General features: G+C 44.4%; 1 protein-coding gene across 14 annotated transcripts in view; it reads left to right on the top strand.

The window, feature by feature from the left end:
- RIMBP2 (RIMS binding protein 2) overlaps nucleotides 1-18073 on the top strand; it is a 197242-nt gene that overhangs the window by 80991 nt on the left and 98178 nt on the right. For all 14 annotated transcript variants that reach the window (XM_042441759.1, XM_042441751.1, XM_042441757.1 and 11 more), the window contains 2 exons: nucleotides 4222-4326; nucleotides 15929-15979. In XM_042441759.1, the coding sequence (XP_042297693.1) occupies nucleotides 4225-4326; nucleotides 15929-15979 (153 nt within the window). In that variant the 5' untranslated portion in view covers nucleotides 4222-4224. The remainder of the gene's footprint in view (nucleotides 1-4221; nucleotides 4327-15928; nucleotides 15980-18073) is intronic.

The following is an 18073-nucleotide window of genomic DNA, read 5'->3' as shown; positions in this document are numbered from 1 at the left end:
TTCCTCAGTCTGACTTGGGGGTCTGTAGTAGACTCCCACCATAACGTTGTTTCCCTCCCCTTTAATTTTTATCCAGATGCTCTCCACCTGGCTTCCAGGATCGATGTCCTGGATCTCTTCACTGGTGTAAATGTCCCTGACATATAAGGCTATTCCTCCTCCTTTCCTGTTTGGCCTATTTCTCTTGAAAAGGTTATACCCCTCTATTTCTACATTCCAATCATGATACTCATCCCACCAGGTTTCAGTGATGCTTATTATATCATATTTGCTTTGTTGTACTAGCAGTTCGAGTTCATCTTGCTTATTTCCCGTGCTCTGTGCATTATTGTAGATTTATGCATTAAAAACCTCCAAGGTAAAAGAGATCCCACCTCAACATTAGCTGGAACTTCCTGACAGCAAGGGCTGCTCGACAGTGGAATACTCTGCCTGGAAGAGTGGTGGAGTCTTCTTCTTTGCAGGTTTTAAAACAGAGTTTGGATGGCTATCTGTTGGGGGTGCTTTGATTGTGTATCCTTGCATGACAGGGGGTTGGACTGGATGGCCCTCGTGATCTCTTCCAAATCTATGATTCTTTGATTCTGTGATACACACACACACACACACTTCGTGGGAAGGAGAGATTGTCAGTCTTTTTTCTGGACTTCCTTGTCGATCTTACCATTTTTGCCAGCTCACACAACAGTTCCAGTGGTTTCTCTTTTAGAGCAATGCAGAGATGTTTAAATGCTGCTTTCCCATCTTAACTTTGTTGGGCCAGCAAAAAGGAGGCCAAGGAAAGCACAGCATGCATACTTCAGGGGGAACAAAGCAGTTCTGCCTTTGGTCTGAGCAAATGAAGAAAGAAAACTCAACATGCTCCTGCTTTTGCCCATTGTACTTTACCTAAAAGGGGGAAAAAAGATGAAGAAAGAGAACTGTTACACATACTGGATACTTTTCATTCCTATTTTAAGGCTTCAAAATCAGGAAGAATAATGACATGTTTAAAAAGTTTTATGCAACTTTTTTTATCTATCTAAGTCTGGACAATTTCTAAAAGAAAAGTTCATCTCTGTGGAATAGCAAGCGTATTTCTCTCCCTTTGCCTGTACTAAAAGCCTCAGCAGGCACCACTTACAGTCAGCACTTTGACAGGAATAGTTTGCTACAGATGAACAAGATTTGGGGGGACCCGATGAGAGAAGGGGCAGGTGAACTCTGTGGACCCATTCTTTTGAAAACTAATTTCCCTTGGATGCTTGGACAGATGGTTTTTAAAACAGAACAGGGACAAGTGGTACCTGCAGCAAAATGTTGCATTGTAGAGTGATACTGTTTTGGAATCCTGCCACTCTATTTCTCCCTTCCATCTAAATCAAAGGAAGCATAATTTTAAATCTGTTTTTGTCAGCAGTAATGGACAGGATGAGGGCAACACACTAAAAATCTACACAAGACAGAGATGTTCCTTGTCACCTGAAGGCGGATCAGGAGAGAGGGATTCAGCCTCTGCTAGACAGGGTTACATTCCTCCTGAGTTTGTAGTCTGGGTATCTTGAGTAATAGCTACAGTAATTAGTTCCTCATTAATTCTGAAAGCATTAGGAATATGTCCTGCAGTAGCCTCCATGATATTCTGCTGTTAGTAGTGCTGCAAAAGACCAAACAGAACCCATTTTACCTGAATTCCAGTGTTCTGACACAATAGATACGATATAGGATCAGACATAACAAGTACCCACAAAATTCACAGGCAAATACAAAGTACTATATTACCAGTTAGCAAAAGTTACAGATGATCTTATATCTACTCCTGCAGTTAACCAAGTTCAGAAATTCAAAAGAAAATGGATTAGCATTTTCTGTTCAGGGAATAATATGTCTGTATGGAAATATTGTTCTCTGAATGGAAAATGCTATTTCCTGCATAGGAAATGTTATTTTCTGTGCATATCAACCATGTGTAAATTCTGTGCAGAAATAATAATAATAATAATAATAATAATAATAATAGGATTTATTTATATGCCACCCAATCACTGGGAATCTGGGCGGTTTACAACAGAGGGGATAATAATTAGATGGTTCCCTGCCCTCAGGCTTACAATCTAAAAAGACACGACACAAAAGGAGAAGGGAATGGTGGTGGGGAAGGGGATCAGGTCCAGCATTCTTCTCTCCCTCTGAGGCTTGGACCAAGGCAGATGGACCAGAGGGAGGGCTCTTTTTCTTAATCGAGGCCACGCCCGATGGCGTTGGGCCTGTCCTTTCGCTCCCTCCCAGGCTAGAAGATGGCAGTTGGAAGGAGGGAGGGGAGGGCTCTTCCTCTCCAGGCCCGATGGCGTTGGGCCTGTCCTTTCCCTCCCTCCCATTTCTTGCTACAGGATACAGCATTTTTGTGCAAAAAATGCTGTTTTGTATATAAAACAACCAAATGTAAATTTTGCACTGAATACATTCTGAACTGCAAAGATTCTTATCAGTCTAGGATTCTTCTTGCCAGTGTATTTTCAATTTTTTGGGAATATTTTCAAATATTGTTTCTATCCTTTCTGTATATTCTGGCTGCATGTAGATGAGACATCTCCAAGACCCCCTGTCCTCCACTGCTCTGCTCTGTTCCTGCAAATTCATACCCATGACCCCTTTTATAGGGGTCCATCTAGCATGCGTCCTTCCTCTCTTTCTGCTTCCCTCCACCTTTCCTAGCATTTTTGCTTTTTCCAATTAGTCATGTCTTCTCATGGTGTGACCAAAGTATGACAGCCTTAGTCTAGTTATCTTGGCCTCCCAAGAAATTTCTGGTTTGAACTGTGCTAGGACCCATTTGTTTGACTTCTTGGCTTTCCATAGTATCCTCAACACTCTTCTCCAGCTCGTCTTAAAGATGCTGCCATATTCTTCCCCCCTTCCTTTTTATGCTGCAAGAGACTAACGTGGCTACTTTTCCCCAAAATCACTCAGATGCTTGTAATTCTATTTTTAAATTTCTGTCTTCCTTAGTACATGTAACAGAAGAGACATGCATTTTTCAGCATACACGTTGCTACACAAAAGGCTGCAAATTAGTATTTCATTTGTTGCCTTCACAGTTATACTCACTGAAATATGAAAAATGCTTTTAAAAATTTGCACAAAATCCATAGGTAGTTTTTAAAAGGACCAGTTGGTCTATCTGGAAGAGGGCAGAGCATATGAGAGCATACAAAACCAGACAAAAAACCCATAAGGATGATTTGCACATCCCTACCTGCTCCCTTTAGAGGGATATTATGCCACAGCAAGTCCTGAAATAAAATTCAATTACTTAGGTGCATGGATTGGGGAAGGGTGCGATGTTGTCCTTTGCCTACAGCAAAAAAATGTCTTTAACCAGCCCAGTCATGGAGGTATTACTACTACTCATGAAAGCTCACAAACTGTCCTGAGGGGCTTTGCATGCTTTTCACTCAGAGAACTGTCCTGGCATTATTCATAAGAGAGATTGGGCTTGACTAGATTTCATCCCAGAGAATCACTATCCATACTCCAAAGGTTGGAGAAGTTGGCTAAGGAAAATACACTGGCTATCTCCAAACATTTTAAAAAGGATCTTTCTTTCACTAACAATGTAACTATAGATGATGATTTGTAATAAGTTGTTATCTTTTAGAAGCCAGGAATGTTGGGATGGTGGTGGCAACAAGTCCAATTAATAACACTGGAGATAAAATAATGAATGCTTAAATTGCTCTATATAACTTCTGTTGGCTTTGCATGATTTCCTGCTGGAATGTTGAGTGGAAGCAGTTTTCCTATATAATGAATTACTGGATGGCCAGATTTTCTATGCTTCTCAGATGCCTGCTGCATTCATTTGGCATATCATCAAACAATACTTCCCCCACCCCATTAAACCGTTGCATTATTTGGCATTAAGGGGTCCTGGTGGCGCAGTGGTTACATGCCTGTACTGCAGCCACTCACTCACAAACCATAAAGTTGCGAGTTCAATACCAGAAAAGGGCTCAAGCTTGACTCAGGCTTGCATCAGTGTGAGGTCGCTAAAATGAGTCCCCAGATTCTTGGGGGCAATTAGCTTACAGTTGTAAACCGCTTAGGGAGTGCTTAAGTGCACTGATAAGCGGTATAGAAATGTCCTTGCTATTGTACTTGCTATTAACAGTATCCTCATGGAAGAAGGCATACAATTGTTGCTTGCTTATCTCATGGGTTGCTTTCCTTCCCATTCTGCAGCATATGCGAGAGGCTGCTGAACGGCGGCAACAGCTGGAATTGGAGCATGAGCAAGCCTTGGCTGTTCTCAACGCAAAGCAGAAGGAAATTGAACTCCCGCAGAAGGTAAGGGGGGAGGAGGGGGGGGGGGAGAGAAGCAGCAAAGCACACTATTATGATTTTATTTGTGGAAAGTAGTTACAGTAGGCACTTGGTTTCTGCTGGAGTTTAATTTGAGGACTTCCATGGATATCAAAATCCATGGATGCTCAAGTCCTATTAAATAAAATGGCATAGTAAAATGGTGTCCCTAATATAAAATGTCAAAATCAAGGTTTGCTTTTTGGAATTTGTATATTTTGTGGATGTTTTCAAGCCGTGGATTCCTGAAGCCATGGATAAAGAATCTGTGGATCATAGAATCATAGAATCGTAGAGTTGGAAGAGACCACAAGGGCCATCCAGTCCAACCCACTGCCATGCAGGAACCCTCCATCAAAGCATCCCCAACAGATGGCCATCCAGCCTCTGCTTAAAGACCTGCAAGGAAGGAGACTCCACCACAGTCTCTGAGGGAGTGTGTTCCACTGTCGAAAAGCCCTTACTGTCAGGAAGTTCCTCCTCATGTTGAGGTGGAATCTCTTTTCCTGTAGCTTGCATCCATTGTTCCGGGTCCTGTTCTCTGGAGCAGCAGAAAACAAGCTTGTTCCCTCCTCAATATGACACCCCTTCAAGTATTTAAACAGTGCTATCATATCACCTCTTAACCGTCTCTTCTCCAGGCTAAACATCCCCAGCTCCCTAAGTCGTTCCTCAAAGGACATGGTTTCCAGACCCTTCATCATTTTAGTCGCCCTCCTTGGGACATGCTCCAGTTTCTCAATATCTTTTTAAAATTGTGGTGCCCAGAACTGGACACAGTATTCCAGGTGGGACCTGACCAAAGCAGAATACAGTGGCATTATTACTTCTCTTGATTTAGAGACTATACTTTTATTGATATGGATATGGAGGGCCAACTGTGTTAATTGTTCCTCTGCACACCAGAGCTCTCAAACTGCCGTACAATGAGATACATATTTTATAAGCTTTTCTTAAAAATAGATCCGTGGCTTCATAGAATTTTAGAGTTAGAATGGATCACATTGGCCATCCAGTCTAACCCTCTGCTATGCAGCAATCCACAATTAAAGCATGCCAGAAAGATGCCCATCCACCCTCTATTTCAAGACTTCCAAAGAAGGAGATTCAACTACTCCACCAGCCTCTTGGACAGTCCATTTGACAGAACAGTTCTACAGTGAAGAAGTTCTTCCTAATTTTTAGGTGGAATCTCTTTTTTGTAATTTGAATCCAATGGTTCTCATTCTAGTCTCTAGAGCTACAGAAAACAAACTCACGCTATCTTCTGCATGATATCCCTTTAGAAATAAAAAGATTGCTGTCATGTTTCCTGAGAGCCAATGTGATGGAATGGTTTGAGTGTTGGACTACAACTCTGAAGACCAGGGTTCACATCCCCACTCAGACATAGAAAATCACTGAGTGATCCTGGGCAACTCACACTCTCTCAGCCTGAGAGGAAGGCAAAGGCAAGCCCCCTCTGAACAAATCTTGCCAAGAAAATCCAGTGATAGTTTTACTTTAGGATCACCGTAAATCAGAAACGATTTTAAGACACACAACAACAGCAGCAACAACACTCATATCTTAGTTTTTTGTTCTCGGAGCTAGACCTAGCCAGCTCCCTAAGCCATTTCTCATAAAGTTTGATTTTCAGGCTGTTGGTCACCCTCCTCTGGACATCTTCCAGCTTGTTAATATCTTTCTTGAATTGGGGTGCCTAGAACTGAACACAGTATTCCAGGTAAGGTTTGGCCAAAACAGAAAAGAATGGCACTACTATTTCCCTTGGTCTGGACCCCATATTCTGTTTGTGCAGCCTAGAACTGTACTGGCTTATTTTACCACTGCATCACACTTTTGATTCATGTGTAGCTTGTGGTCTACCTTAGATTCCCCCCCCCCCCCATATGTACTAGTTTCAGGCCAAATGTCACCCATCCTGTATTTGTGCATTTCATTTTTCTTAACCTTACATTTCTGTCTGTTGAAATTCATTTTGCTCACCAATGTAGCCTCTTGGCGTGTGAGAGGCACACAACATGTTCCCTGCTGAAGTTCTCCATTTCTGTTAGAGGCAGTGTTTCAGATATCCTGTCTAAGGCTTTTGCAGGTCAGCATCAGCATTTTGGATTGAGCTTGGAAACAAGTGGAAGCCAATGTAGTTGGTTGAAAACCAGTGATATATCTTTGTCTCCAATGTACACACCAAACAATACTCTGGCCAACCACATTTTGTGTTAGTTGTAGCTTCTGAACACTTTTTAAGGAGAGCCCCACATTGAGTGCATTGTAATAGTTTAATTTAGACTTATCGACCATTCTCAGCAGACTTGTCTGGTCTGTTTGGTTGTTTTTGAGTTTAGCAGCAATCTACACATTATTACGATTGAGGGAATGGACTTTCCCAGCTGTCATATATTGATCACTACTGAATGCAAAGTATTTTGAGATACATCAGATATTGAGGACTTCTGACAGGACAAGATGATGAGTGGACATGTCTAGGAGTTGTTTAGCTCTTAGAGACAATTTCAGTAGTGACTACATGTAAGGGGGAAATTTTTCCTCCAAGTTGAGGTGGAAACAAAGGATCAACCAGCCCCAATTTTAAACCCTCCTCCGAGTGGGGAGATGACCAGCAGAGGCAATTGACACAGTTATTGAGCAGTTGGTGGTGGAAGGACTATTGTGCCCAACTATTGAGTCAAACTGATTTTTTAAAAACAGACTGTACCTTTGCCCAATTCCCATCTCTCTTTTTTATTTTTTATTTTACTGAAACCTGGGTGAGTTTAAAGAAACTATCTTTCACTGCAGGGGTGAATGGTGAGCTTTGGAAGTTCTTCGATTCTATAAATGAGATTGAGTTTGCTGGAGTGAGGGGAAGAGGACTGAAACAGGTTTAAAATCAAAAAGTTAAAACATGTTTATCATTTTGAACTGGAATAGGAATTGAAAGCAAATTAAAGTGAATTAAACAAAGGAAAGAAAATTTACTCACTATAGGAAGTGTCCTTTGTGAGAATGTGTTTGGAGACATTTCACAGACAAAACAAACCAGTTTATGAACTGAGTGAAACTGGAATATTGCTGCTGTCACCTAGTGGTTTTTTGAAAAATTGTTGGCGAGGAAAAATAAAAAGAAAGGGAAAAAAGGATGGAGAGACACATTTGAAGGTGGAAAATCCAATTTGCATAACTGGAGATTTATGCTGAGATAGAATTGCTGAAGAGTGATATTAATCAAAGAATCGAGATACTGGACTGAAAGGAAGAACAGCAGAAAGAAGATGCTAAATAGAGAGATTTAACAGTTTGTATTGACAGCTTCAAAGATAAAAAAGATTGGCGATGTTCGTGTACATTCAGAGAAGAGAAAAAAAGAGAAGAGAGAAGAAGAGGAAGAGTATGGGAATAGCAAGCTACTTAACACTGAGAAAAGTGATGTGTTGGAAGAATTTCTTAATAGAATAAAGTTTTGCACTGGAGAAAGCACAGTGCTTTTGAATGACTGGGCTATGTGTTTTATGGAGAAGAGGCAGAAGGTGTTTATGAGAGGTTGTAACTGTTTAGGTCATCCTTACTGGATGCTATATCTTCAATTCACAGGCCCAAGGAAGTGAGCTCGAAGTCGAAGTCCTCAAAAAAGGACAAGGCTAAGAAGGACTTGAACTTGAAGAAGGTCTCGGCTCAGGAGGTCTGCTCCCGAGAGGAGTCCAGCTCTAAATCCTACTCCCAGAAGAGACACAGGCCGTCCGACACAAGAGACGGCTCTCCGCAGGTCGCTGCCAAAAGGCCCAAGCCTTCGACTCCGGGAGAGGCTTCCCTGCAGCCGTAAGAAGACTCACTCTAAATCTTCCGATGGCTCATCCCGTGAGAAGACTCCTTGGGACTCCTCGGACACCCCTCTACCTCCCAGGGACCTTGCGTCTCCTTCGGTACCTGCCTGACTCAAGCTGGCGCCCTCTGTCCTCGGCTCTCCTAGGACCACTTTGGTACCAGCTTCGGTTCTGGCCTCCACCCTGCCTGCAACATTGGCCTTTCATCACTCCGACGATGATGACGACTCTGCCTTGTCGTCGCTCCCCAACACCTGTTCCTCGAATCCAGGAGCACCAAACTGAAGTCCATCCGCAGGAGGATTCGGACTATTACTACGATAGCGAGAAGGACAGGTACTTCATTGCTGTCAGCTGGGATGTGGCCTGCAGCCGTCTTTCATCCAAATCCACTGTGCCACCAATGCCCGCCGCCATCTCCAAGGGACCACCGATGCGATCCACTGGATCACCAGGGCACAGAACCACTCCTCTGCCAACGCATGTGGCCACCACTCCACCAATGGGTAGGGCCCCCGTCCTGAACTCCAAGCCGCTCCCTCCCATACCCGCCACGACGCGCCATTCGTCTACTCAAGTACCCATCGACACTGACTTTGGTTCCGAGGCTGGCGACTCTCATGTGTCCCAAGTTGATTTGTGCTCCTCCGACAAGGTGGCCGCTCAATCTCCTCAGGAGCTCTACCAGACTGGTGCTTCATCCCCAATGGATGATGTGTGCACCTTTTCGGAACATGTGATTAAGATGGCTAATACCCTATAGTTGCAGCTCTCACTTGTCGAGGATGAAGCCAAGGATGCTGTCGAGAGGAGAATCCATGGGAAGGTTCCAACACCTCCCTCCATTCCATTGCTGCCTTCACTGAGAACATTGCAAAGTGGTCATGGGACGCTCCAGCTTCCCTGCCTGTGTCCTCCAGGAAGATTGAGTCCTTATATAGGATCTCACCCTCTCAGTGCTCTTGGCTCTCTGCTAACCCAAAACAGAATTCGGCGATCGTCGAAGGTTCACATTCACCCCAAAGATGTCAACATTGCCGGCCGACCGTGAGGCCAAGAAGGTCGATGGCCTGGCCAAAAAGGCCTATTCTGCTTCGGTACTGGGCTTGAAGGTGGCAAACTACAATGCTTGCATGGGCACATACATTAAGTGCCTCTTGAAGAAAATTTTGCCGATCATCCCTGATGTTCCTGATGTGTGCCTGCCACTCCACAGACTGTTCGGCGAGATCTATGGCTGCCTCTATCGCCCTTAGGAGACATGCCTGGCTCCGTTCGTCGGACCTGAATCCGAGTGCCAAGTCGCCGATCGAGGACATGGCCTTCAATGATTCTGGCTTGTTTAATAAAGAGACCGATGAGCGGCTCAACTACAAGTACCAGATGAAGGCGGCTTCCAGGAAGCACGGTATGTCCACTCCTTCCCAGACCCCGTTCAAAAAGCGCCACCGTCAATGGCAGGGCCAGGGGCAGTGGTCTTTCCAGCAAAATTGTCCATACCAACAGCAGGAGCACCAGAGGCAGCGCTACCCTTCCCAGTCCTCCTCTTCTTCTGGCCGACGCCAGGCCCCTGCTCGGTACCGGAAGAATCGCCACCAAGATACCGACCAGGGAAAGAAGAGGTCCTGAAGGGTTCCTGCGTGCTCTGTCCTTCCTCCCTCCTCCTTCCTTGACAGACTGAGGCTGTTCTTTAACACCTGGGCCTCTGTCACTTCCAACTCTTGGGTCTTAGACATTGTCTGTAGGGGATATGCCCTTGAGTTCGAAGAGCTCCCTCCAACTGGAGCTGTCGTTTCCACCACCCCCTCATACACCCTTCTCAACAAAGTACGCACTCTTTTGTCCAAGGGCACTATCTCGTCCATTGACTCTGATGAGGCCCCTATATGTTTCTTCTCCAGATACTTTACGGTGCCCAAAGCTGATGGGGGCATAAAGCCAATCCTAGATTCCCTCAATGCTTTTTTGTCATACCGCCGATTCCGTATGGTAACCCTTGCTTCCATCTTACCCTTGTTACATCAGGGACTGTGGTTTGCAACCATTGACTTGAAGAATGCTTATTTTCATGTGGGGATTCGAGAGAGTCACCGGAGGTTCCTGTCTTTTGCTGTCAGGCCCAACATGTACCACTACAATGTCCTTCCCTTCGGTCTCTCTACAGCCCGAAGGGTCTTCACAAAGTGTATGGCTCCGGTCATGGCATACCTTCACCAGCACAGCTCCAGGGTCTTCCCCTACCTGGACGACTGGCTCCTCGCAACCCCCTCCGTGGAAGAACTCCAAAGAGATGTCGTGTTCACTTTGTCGCTTGTGTCCTCCCTTGGGCTCGTAGTCAATCTGGAGAAGTCACATCTCACTCCATCCCAACAAATCAAATTCATAGGCACCATTCTTGACTCTGAAGATTGCATTGCCTATCTCCCTCAGGACCGCTTCCTCACTCTCTGCTCATCCGTCAGGACCTGCTTAGCACACAGACGGGTGCGGGCCAGGGATGTCCAAGTAGCCCTAGTACACATGGCTTTGACGACATGCGTGACCCTGTGGGTAATGCTTCGGTTTCGTCCCTTCTAGTCGTGTTCGACGCCATGGAGGACCAGCCTGCCAAATGGCTCACCATCCTGAGGCCGGTCACCTGCTCCTTTCAGTGGTGGCTCGACTACCACAACATCTGCGTCAGCATGCCTTTTTCATCTCCTCAACCCGAGGTCACCCTGACCACAGACACCTCCATGTAGGGTTGGTGTGCCCACATGTCGGGGCTGTTGGTCAAGGACAAATGATCCCTGGATTAGCAATCTCTCCACATCAACGCACTCAAGATGCTGGCTGTGGAGAAGGCCCTGAAAGCATTCGAGACCAGCCTCATAGACAAGGTAGTGCAGCTATTGACAGACAACACCACGATCATATACTACCTAAACAAGCAGGGTGGCACCAGATCTCGAACCTTGCTGGACATCACACTCCAGATCTGGGACTGGTTCATCCCCAGACGGATTCTCCTCCAAGCAATTCACTTGCCAGGAGAAGAGAACAAGTTGGCTGACCAGCTCAGCAAGTCTTCCACCATCTGCCATGAGTGGAGGCTCCATCCTGAGACGATCAGCGACCTCTTTAGTCGGTGGGGAATTCCCCGGATCGACCTCTTTGCAACCGCTCGCAATAGCCACTGTCCCCAGTTCTGCTCCCGGGCATGTAACGAGAACTCCCTCAGAGACGCATTCGGCTTCGCTTGGTCAGGAGATATGCTCTATGCCTTCCCTCTGTTCCCATTGATCACCAGGGTGGTGTCCAAGATGACAGCGGACCACTCAAATGCCATCCTCATCACTCCCTGGTGGCCGAGACAGCTGTGGTTCCCATCCTTGCTCCACCTCTCCAGGAGACACTTCCTCTGTCTCGAGTTCCGTCCCAACCTCCTCACCCTCCAGAATGGCCAGGTTCGGAATCCGGACTTGGAGACATTGCCGATGGTAGCTTGGAGGCTCAGTCTCTAGCCTCGCTACCCCCCTCGGTACGGACGGTGATCTTGGCTGCTCAGAAACCGGCGACCCAGAAGTCCTATGCTTCAAAGTAGAAAAGGTTTCTTCTGTTCCTCTCTGAGAGAGGCGTCTCTCCAGCCCAAGTGACGACGACGGTGGTGCTGGAGTTCCTGATGACATTTTTGGATGAGGGGCTGTGCCTCACATCTATTAAGTGTTACTTTTCTGCCATTTGCTCCTACTTTCAGTTTGATGGCAAACCTTCTTTTTTCAGGAACCCTCTTGTGAAGAGTTTCCTGAAGGGTTGTTGCAACCTTCATTTTCTCGTCATGGTACCGACACCGGCTTGGAGCCTGGACGCTTTGCTGTCCGCATTACAGTCCAAGCCCTTTGAACCCATTGCCACAACAGACTTGAGACTATTGACTTGGAAGACTGTTTTCCTTGTGGCCGTCACCTCTGCCTGCCGTGCGGGCAAACTCTGTGCCCTGCGGAGGGACCAGCCCTTCCTTAGTTTCCATAAGGATAAGGTTGTCCTCCGCACCAACATTACCTTCCTGCCTAAGGTGGTATCTGCTTTTCACATGTGTCAAGACATTGTCCTACCTACCCTGGCTTCAAACCCGACCACTGAGGTCGAACGCAGTTTGCACACCTTGGACGTTCAGAGGGTTTTGGCCTTCTATTTGGACAGAACTGCAGGTTCGAGCCATTCCGAGAGACTTTTCCAATGCTACTCGTAACTGAAAAAGGGACTGCCTGTGACTGCGCAAAGGCTTTCCAAATGGGTGGCTGGTACCATCCACTTCTGCTATGAACTATTAGGCAGACCTCTCCCTGCCAGGGTTCGGTCCCATGCAACTAGGGTGGTAGCGGCATCCTCCGCATTCTTGACTGGGGTCCCCTTGGAGGATGTCTGTAAAGCTGCTGTTTGGTCCCAGCCCTTGACTTTCATTAGACATTACAGGCTGGACACTAGGGCCAAACGGGACGCAGCCTTTGGAAGGGTGTTGGTTTCAGGGTTACATTGATTGCACTGCATTCTATTTGTTTACATGCTTCAAATGAATGTTCTTGTACTACATTCTATTGGTTTACATTGCTGAAATGAATGTCTTTGGCCAAATTGGCTGGGTTACAGCATTCATATGGTTTACATAGGTCTTGCATGACGTAATGTATTGTTCTCTGCTTCTGTCCTCAAACACAGGTTTAAGTACTATTTATTGAAGTACAGTACTAATAACGGGTTTCTTTAACCTAATGTGTTGTTTATGTGCCTTGTGTCTTGCACTTATTTAGTGCTATTTATTGAGGTACCAAAAAATGACTGACACAGATTTTGGTTCAAACAATTTATTGTGATTAATAAACACACTTTTATTTGAACCTTGCTTGGGTTTCATGACACTCCCTCCGCCGCTGACCTAAGCTTGTCAGTCTCAACCCATTTGTATGATTCGCAGAGACCATGAAGAAGGAGGACAGCTTGTTTACTTGTAATGTTATTTCTTCGAGTGGTCATCTGCGAATACATACAAATCCCGCCCGTCCTCCCCTCAATGTCCTGCTCTTCATTGGCTCATTCTCATGTCGCTCACGTGACTTCAATTGCAGAACTGGGGAAAGAGCGGGAACGCAGGGGGCTTATATGGGATGGGCAGAGCTACTGCCAAAAAGTTGCTAAAAGTTGCAAAGTAAACTTTGCCCAGTGATTCTAGAAGTTTTCCGAACAGCACTGCGCAGGCGCAGTACAACCCATTTGTATGTATTCGCAGATGACCACTCAAAGAAATACTGTTACAGGTAAGCAACTTGTCCATAATTGACTTTTTGAAGAAGAGTGAGATTGGTTAAGAGGATTGTTGATTTTATTTATTAATATTATTTGCATAGATAACATATAATTATTAGAATTAAGAGGGTTGGAAATTAAAGGTTGAATTAAACCTGTAGCAAAGATACTTGGAAGCCATCTTTATCTTTGTTATTCTGTTAGTTGTCATTTTTGTTAGGTTAGGTGCAGTGTTTCCTTTTGTACTTTGTAGTTCATAGTTTGTTTCTACTCTATCTCTTATTCAGCTTATATTTTCTTTAGCTTTTATTCACTAACTTAAAAGAGATACATCAGATAGTCTTGGGCGCATTACAGACGTGCCGAAGGGGTGTGCTAGGGTTAGGAAGGGGAGTATTAGGGTTGAGAAGGGGCGTCCCTTCCGGATGCCCCTCAACCCTAGTACGGACTGAGTCCATACAAAATGGCGGCACCCACCCACATGGGGGCTGCCATTTTGACGCCGCGGACGCGTAGCATCTGGACGTGGCGAGGCGGAAGTGATGCCGCGAGTGTGCAACTTCAATGCTTCTTTCATGCTGCGTCCGGGAACCGCGTGGTTTGGCCACTGCGGTTCCCGGACGCAGAAACTGGTGGTGGCGGCAGACCGCCACTTTTAGGTGACCTGTAACGGGCCTCAGATAGTTTGAGCTTGAACTGCCAATAAAGTGACACTGACCTTACAAAAGACATGCTCCTGAGAAGATTAAAAATTGCAAGAACAGGTTTATTGGTATGGGTTAAGAAAAGACAAAACAAAAACAGGAGCATGCCATAGTTCTGGATGTGGCTAAGATTCATAAATCAGTGATAAACTATAGGTTCTAATTGTGGCTTGTAGATGGATAACAAATCACAGTTTGTCTATGGAGGTGGTTTCAGACAGTGTGGAGTGTCATTATCCATGAACTGAACCTTACTGTAACTCTTTCCTATTGTGTTAGTTGGAGCTACCTGGGCTGGCGTTTCAAAATATGACACTTGATACAATTCATAATCCTCAAACTCTGAATTGTGTAAATTGGTTCTTGCACTTATATGCTGAGTCCTAACAAAATGATACAGGAGGAAACCATGATATGTAATATTGGTGTAAGAGTTGCTTCTCCATCTGCCACTGGTTTTATGAGATTCTGAAGCCAATAACCGGAGCCCTTTGATAACAAGTAACCTGCATGAATGTCCCATTTCAGAATATATTAAATCTCTCTCCTATCCAAGGCATCCAATCTATCCTCCTTGTCATGGAAAGACAAAAGCAATATTGTCCTCCATACTGATAAATAAATCCAATAAGATAACCAAGTCTGTCAAGAACCCAGATTTCCAGCACATATTTGTGCGGCTTTCTCTGTCATTATAGGCCTGCATTCTGAGATAATATATTTTCAAGCTTGTAATAACAGATGAGACGGAAGTTTCTTCCTACCTGCCAAGGTATTGTCTGCACTCCAATTTTGGTTTTGCTTCTTTTATATTATCATATGCTAGCAGAGAAGGCTTGTTAATCTAATGCTAAACGCAGTTCTTAATTCTGAAAAGGAAAAAGGGAAGGGAAGGGAATAAATAAATAAATTTGCTGTAGCTATATAAATGGACACCTTTTCAGCCAATTCCCCTCCCAAGGAGACAGAACATCTTTAGTAGGTAACACCTAAGGTTAAATTAGACCACCAATGGCTAGTCCAAGATATTTTGCTGCTTGGAGCAGAACTGCAAATGGTGCTCTATTGAAGTCAAGGTGCATAGTACCAACATCAGCCCAGTTATTTCAGAATGGTTGAGAGAAAATCTGACACCCAGGCATGGTGCCTATTTTCTGTTTTCCCTTTCTCCTTGGACTTTGGATTGTGCAGGTTGAGTACCCCTTATTTCAAAATCTGAAATCTTCCAAAAGCTGAAACATTTGAGCATTGACTTAACACTTCAAGGCTCTGATTTTGGGATAATTTGGTTTTGTAATACTCTGTACAAGTAGCATACTATGTACCTGTACTGTATTTCCAAGGCTAGAGAGAGACACGAGGCTGTGTAGAGACACAGCTAGAGAGAGACATAAGGCACTGTGAAATGGCAGAAGGTGTGGATTCACACCAAGCACTATGCTTGGATTTCCACCATTTCAAAGATCCTCGCATCTCTCTCCAACCTCACAAATACAGTACAGGTACCTATTATGCAACTTGTATCCCAAAATTCAAATGAAATCCCAACTCTGAAATACTTCTGGTCCCAAGCATTTCAGATAAGGGATATTCAACCTATCATATCATATCATATCATATCATATCATATCATGTTATATTAATGATTATTGTATTTATTGAGGTTTCAATTATCAAATGTGTTGAACCTTTCTTAGATAAAGATGTTCAAAAATGTAATTGATGATGATGGTGATGATGATAATGTTGATGCTGATGCTGATGTAATCTTTTCAGGCTCAGGTTGAAGCTAAAAAAGAACATGAAGGTGCAGTTCAGCTGCTAGAGGTAAGCAAAGCTGTACGTTTCCCACTCCTTGTTAGTATTTCTTATTAGGGGAGAATGAGATTTAAAGGGTTAAGAGGAGTGTGACTGAAGAATGAGGAAGGAAATGAACCATAGTAGAGTGGGAGAATTTGCATAGAAGAAGCCCCTGATTCAGTGCCTTTCATCTTCCACTAAAATGATGTCAGGCTATTCTCAAACAGTAGAACTGAGAGAGAACTTTTTAGAGAAGTGCTGTCAAGTCAGAGAGGACAATACTAGGCTAGAGGGACGGATTAGCTGATTTCACCATAATATGGCAGGTTCATATGTCTATAGGTAAAAGGGTCAAGTTGGGACAGAAATTTGGCAGAATGTTATTGTTGAAGAGAGCCAAAGGGCTGCTTGGATACAGGACCAGAACAGATAATAAGAGACATTCTGCCATGAAAATCAGAAATCAGAATGGGATGCCTTGGAGGATCAAGGAGCCATTTCCACCACCCCTGCACCCACTGAGAACATCCTAGCCCCTTCAGATGAAACCAGAAGTGCTGAGAGGCCACTATTGCTTTCCGAAATTAATTAATTAATTAATTAATGGAAAAGGAAAAAATAAAACAAGACATGGTGAGTCCTACTGGTTTCAGAGGAGAATCACCATCCCTATAGGCAGTATCTCCCACTGCCTTTATGTGATGGAGGACACTGGAGGTTTCCAGACCTGCCAGGGCAACAAGCCATATGAATACCACCTGTGCTATTAATGTTTTTTTAACAGCAATTCTCTTTCCTGATGAACAGTATTTCTGTGCACCATGGCTCTAGGAATTTTTAGCAGTGAATTTGTAGCATTGTCACCAAGGTTCTGCAAGGGCCGTCTAAACCCCTGCCATGCAGAACTATGCAACTAACAGTAGTAAAACAATAGCAAAACTAGTACACAACTCGGAGACAAGATCTGCAGTGAAGGTGTTCCCAAACATAAAGCGACAGAGGGACAAATACACCAGGCAGAGAAGATCAAATTAAAAACTCTTAGATTTCTTCCAAAGGATATCAGAATGGCTCAGAAATGCCCTTGTTGCAGAAGCGCAGGAGAAGAATCCAAGGTGGGGGGGTCCCCCCTCCCCTTTGATGTTATTGAAAGACTGATAATCCTAGTAATATGATACTATCACACCAAGTGGAATATTGAGGGCCAAGACCAATAGTCTTTCAGGCTCAGTAAGAATCCATTAACTTCTCTGTCCATACAGCCCACACCCAGAGAAGTAACAATGTATATACCTCCACTGGCTTCTTTAATGACTTCCAATAGTAATTATGATTGTTGACAGTGGGCATTTCCTAGGAATTAAAGACTGGGTACATTTTATCGACTCTGGGAATTCATTTCACTTCTCTGCTTTCACAGCATCTGAAATGGTTATTAATCCACTAGAAAGGCCTATTCAATTACAGTCATCCCTCCATATTTGCGGCTTTGATATTTGTGGATTTGATTATTCACGGATTTCATTAATATGTTCTCTCTAGGACTGTCTAGGTCCTCCAGTGCAACTCTGTGGTCAACTTTAACAAAAGGTTGCACTGAAAGACCATTTGTAGCTACTCCAGTGCCATTCTATGGTCAGCGTATGTTGGACATTGACCACAGAGTTGCACTGGAGGACCTCGAGATTCCTAGAGAGGTGTCCTCTCAGGTAAAAACAGTGTTTTTGTTATTTGCGTTTTTTCCATATTCACGGGGGTCTTGTTCCCCTAACCCTAGCAAATATGCAGGGACAACTGTAATTGGGTGTCTATATGTATTTCTCATCTTTAAAAAAACAACAAATGCAAGCCCACAACACTTTAATACTTCTATTGGCTTGATTGTACAGAGTTCATACCCCCTGCCAATTCTCCCTCTTGACTAAGAGAATTCCCTATTTCCTGGATTCTGACCTTGGTTACGGGGTCCCTAAAGAATCATAGAATCGCAGAGTTGGAAGAGACCCCAAGGGCCATCCAGTCCAACCCCATACTGCCATGCAGGAAATTTAAATCAAAGCATCCCCGACAGATGGCCATCCAGCCTCTGTTTAAAGACCTCCAGGGAAGGGGACTCCACTA

The sequence above is a fragment of the Sceloporus undulatus genome, chromosome 10 (genome assembly GCF_019175285.1).
Source record: "Sceloporus undulatus isolate JIND9_A2432 ecotype Alabama chromosome 10, SceUnd_v1.1, whole genome shotgun sequence".
Classification (NCBI taxonomy): domain Eukaryota; kingdom Metazoa; phylum Chordata; class Lepidosauria; order Squamata; family Phrynosomatidae; genus Sceloporus; species Sceloporus undulatus.
The sequence above is the reverse complement of the archived record's forward strand: the minus strand, read 5'-3'. Positions and strand labels throughout refer to the sequence as shown.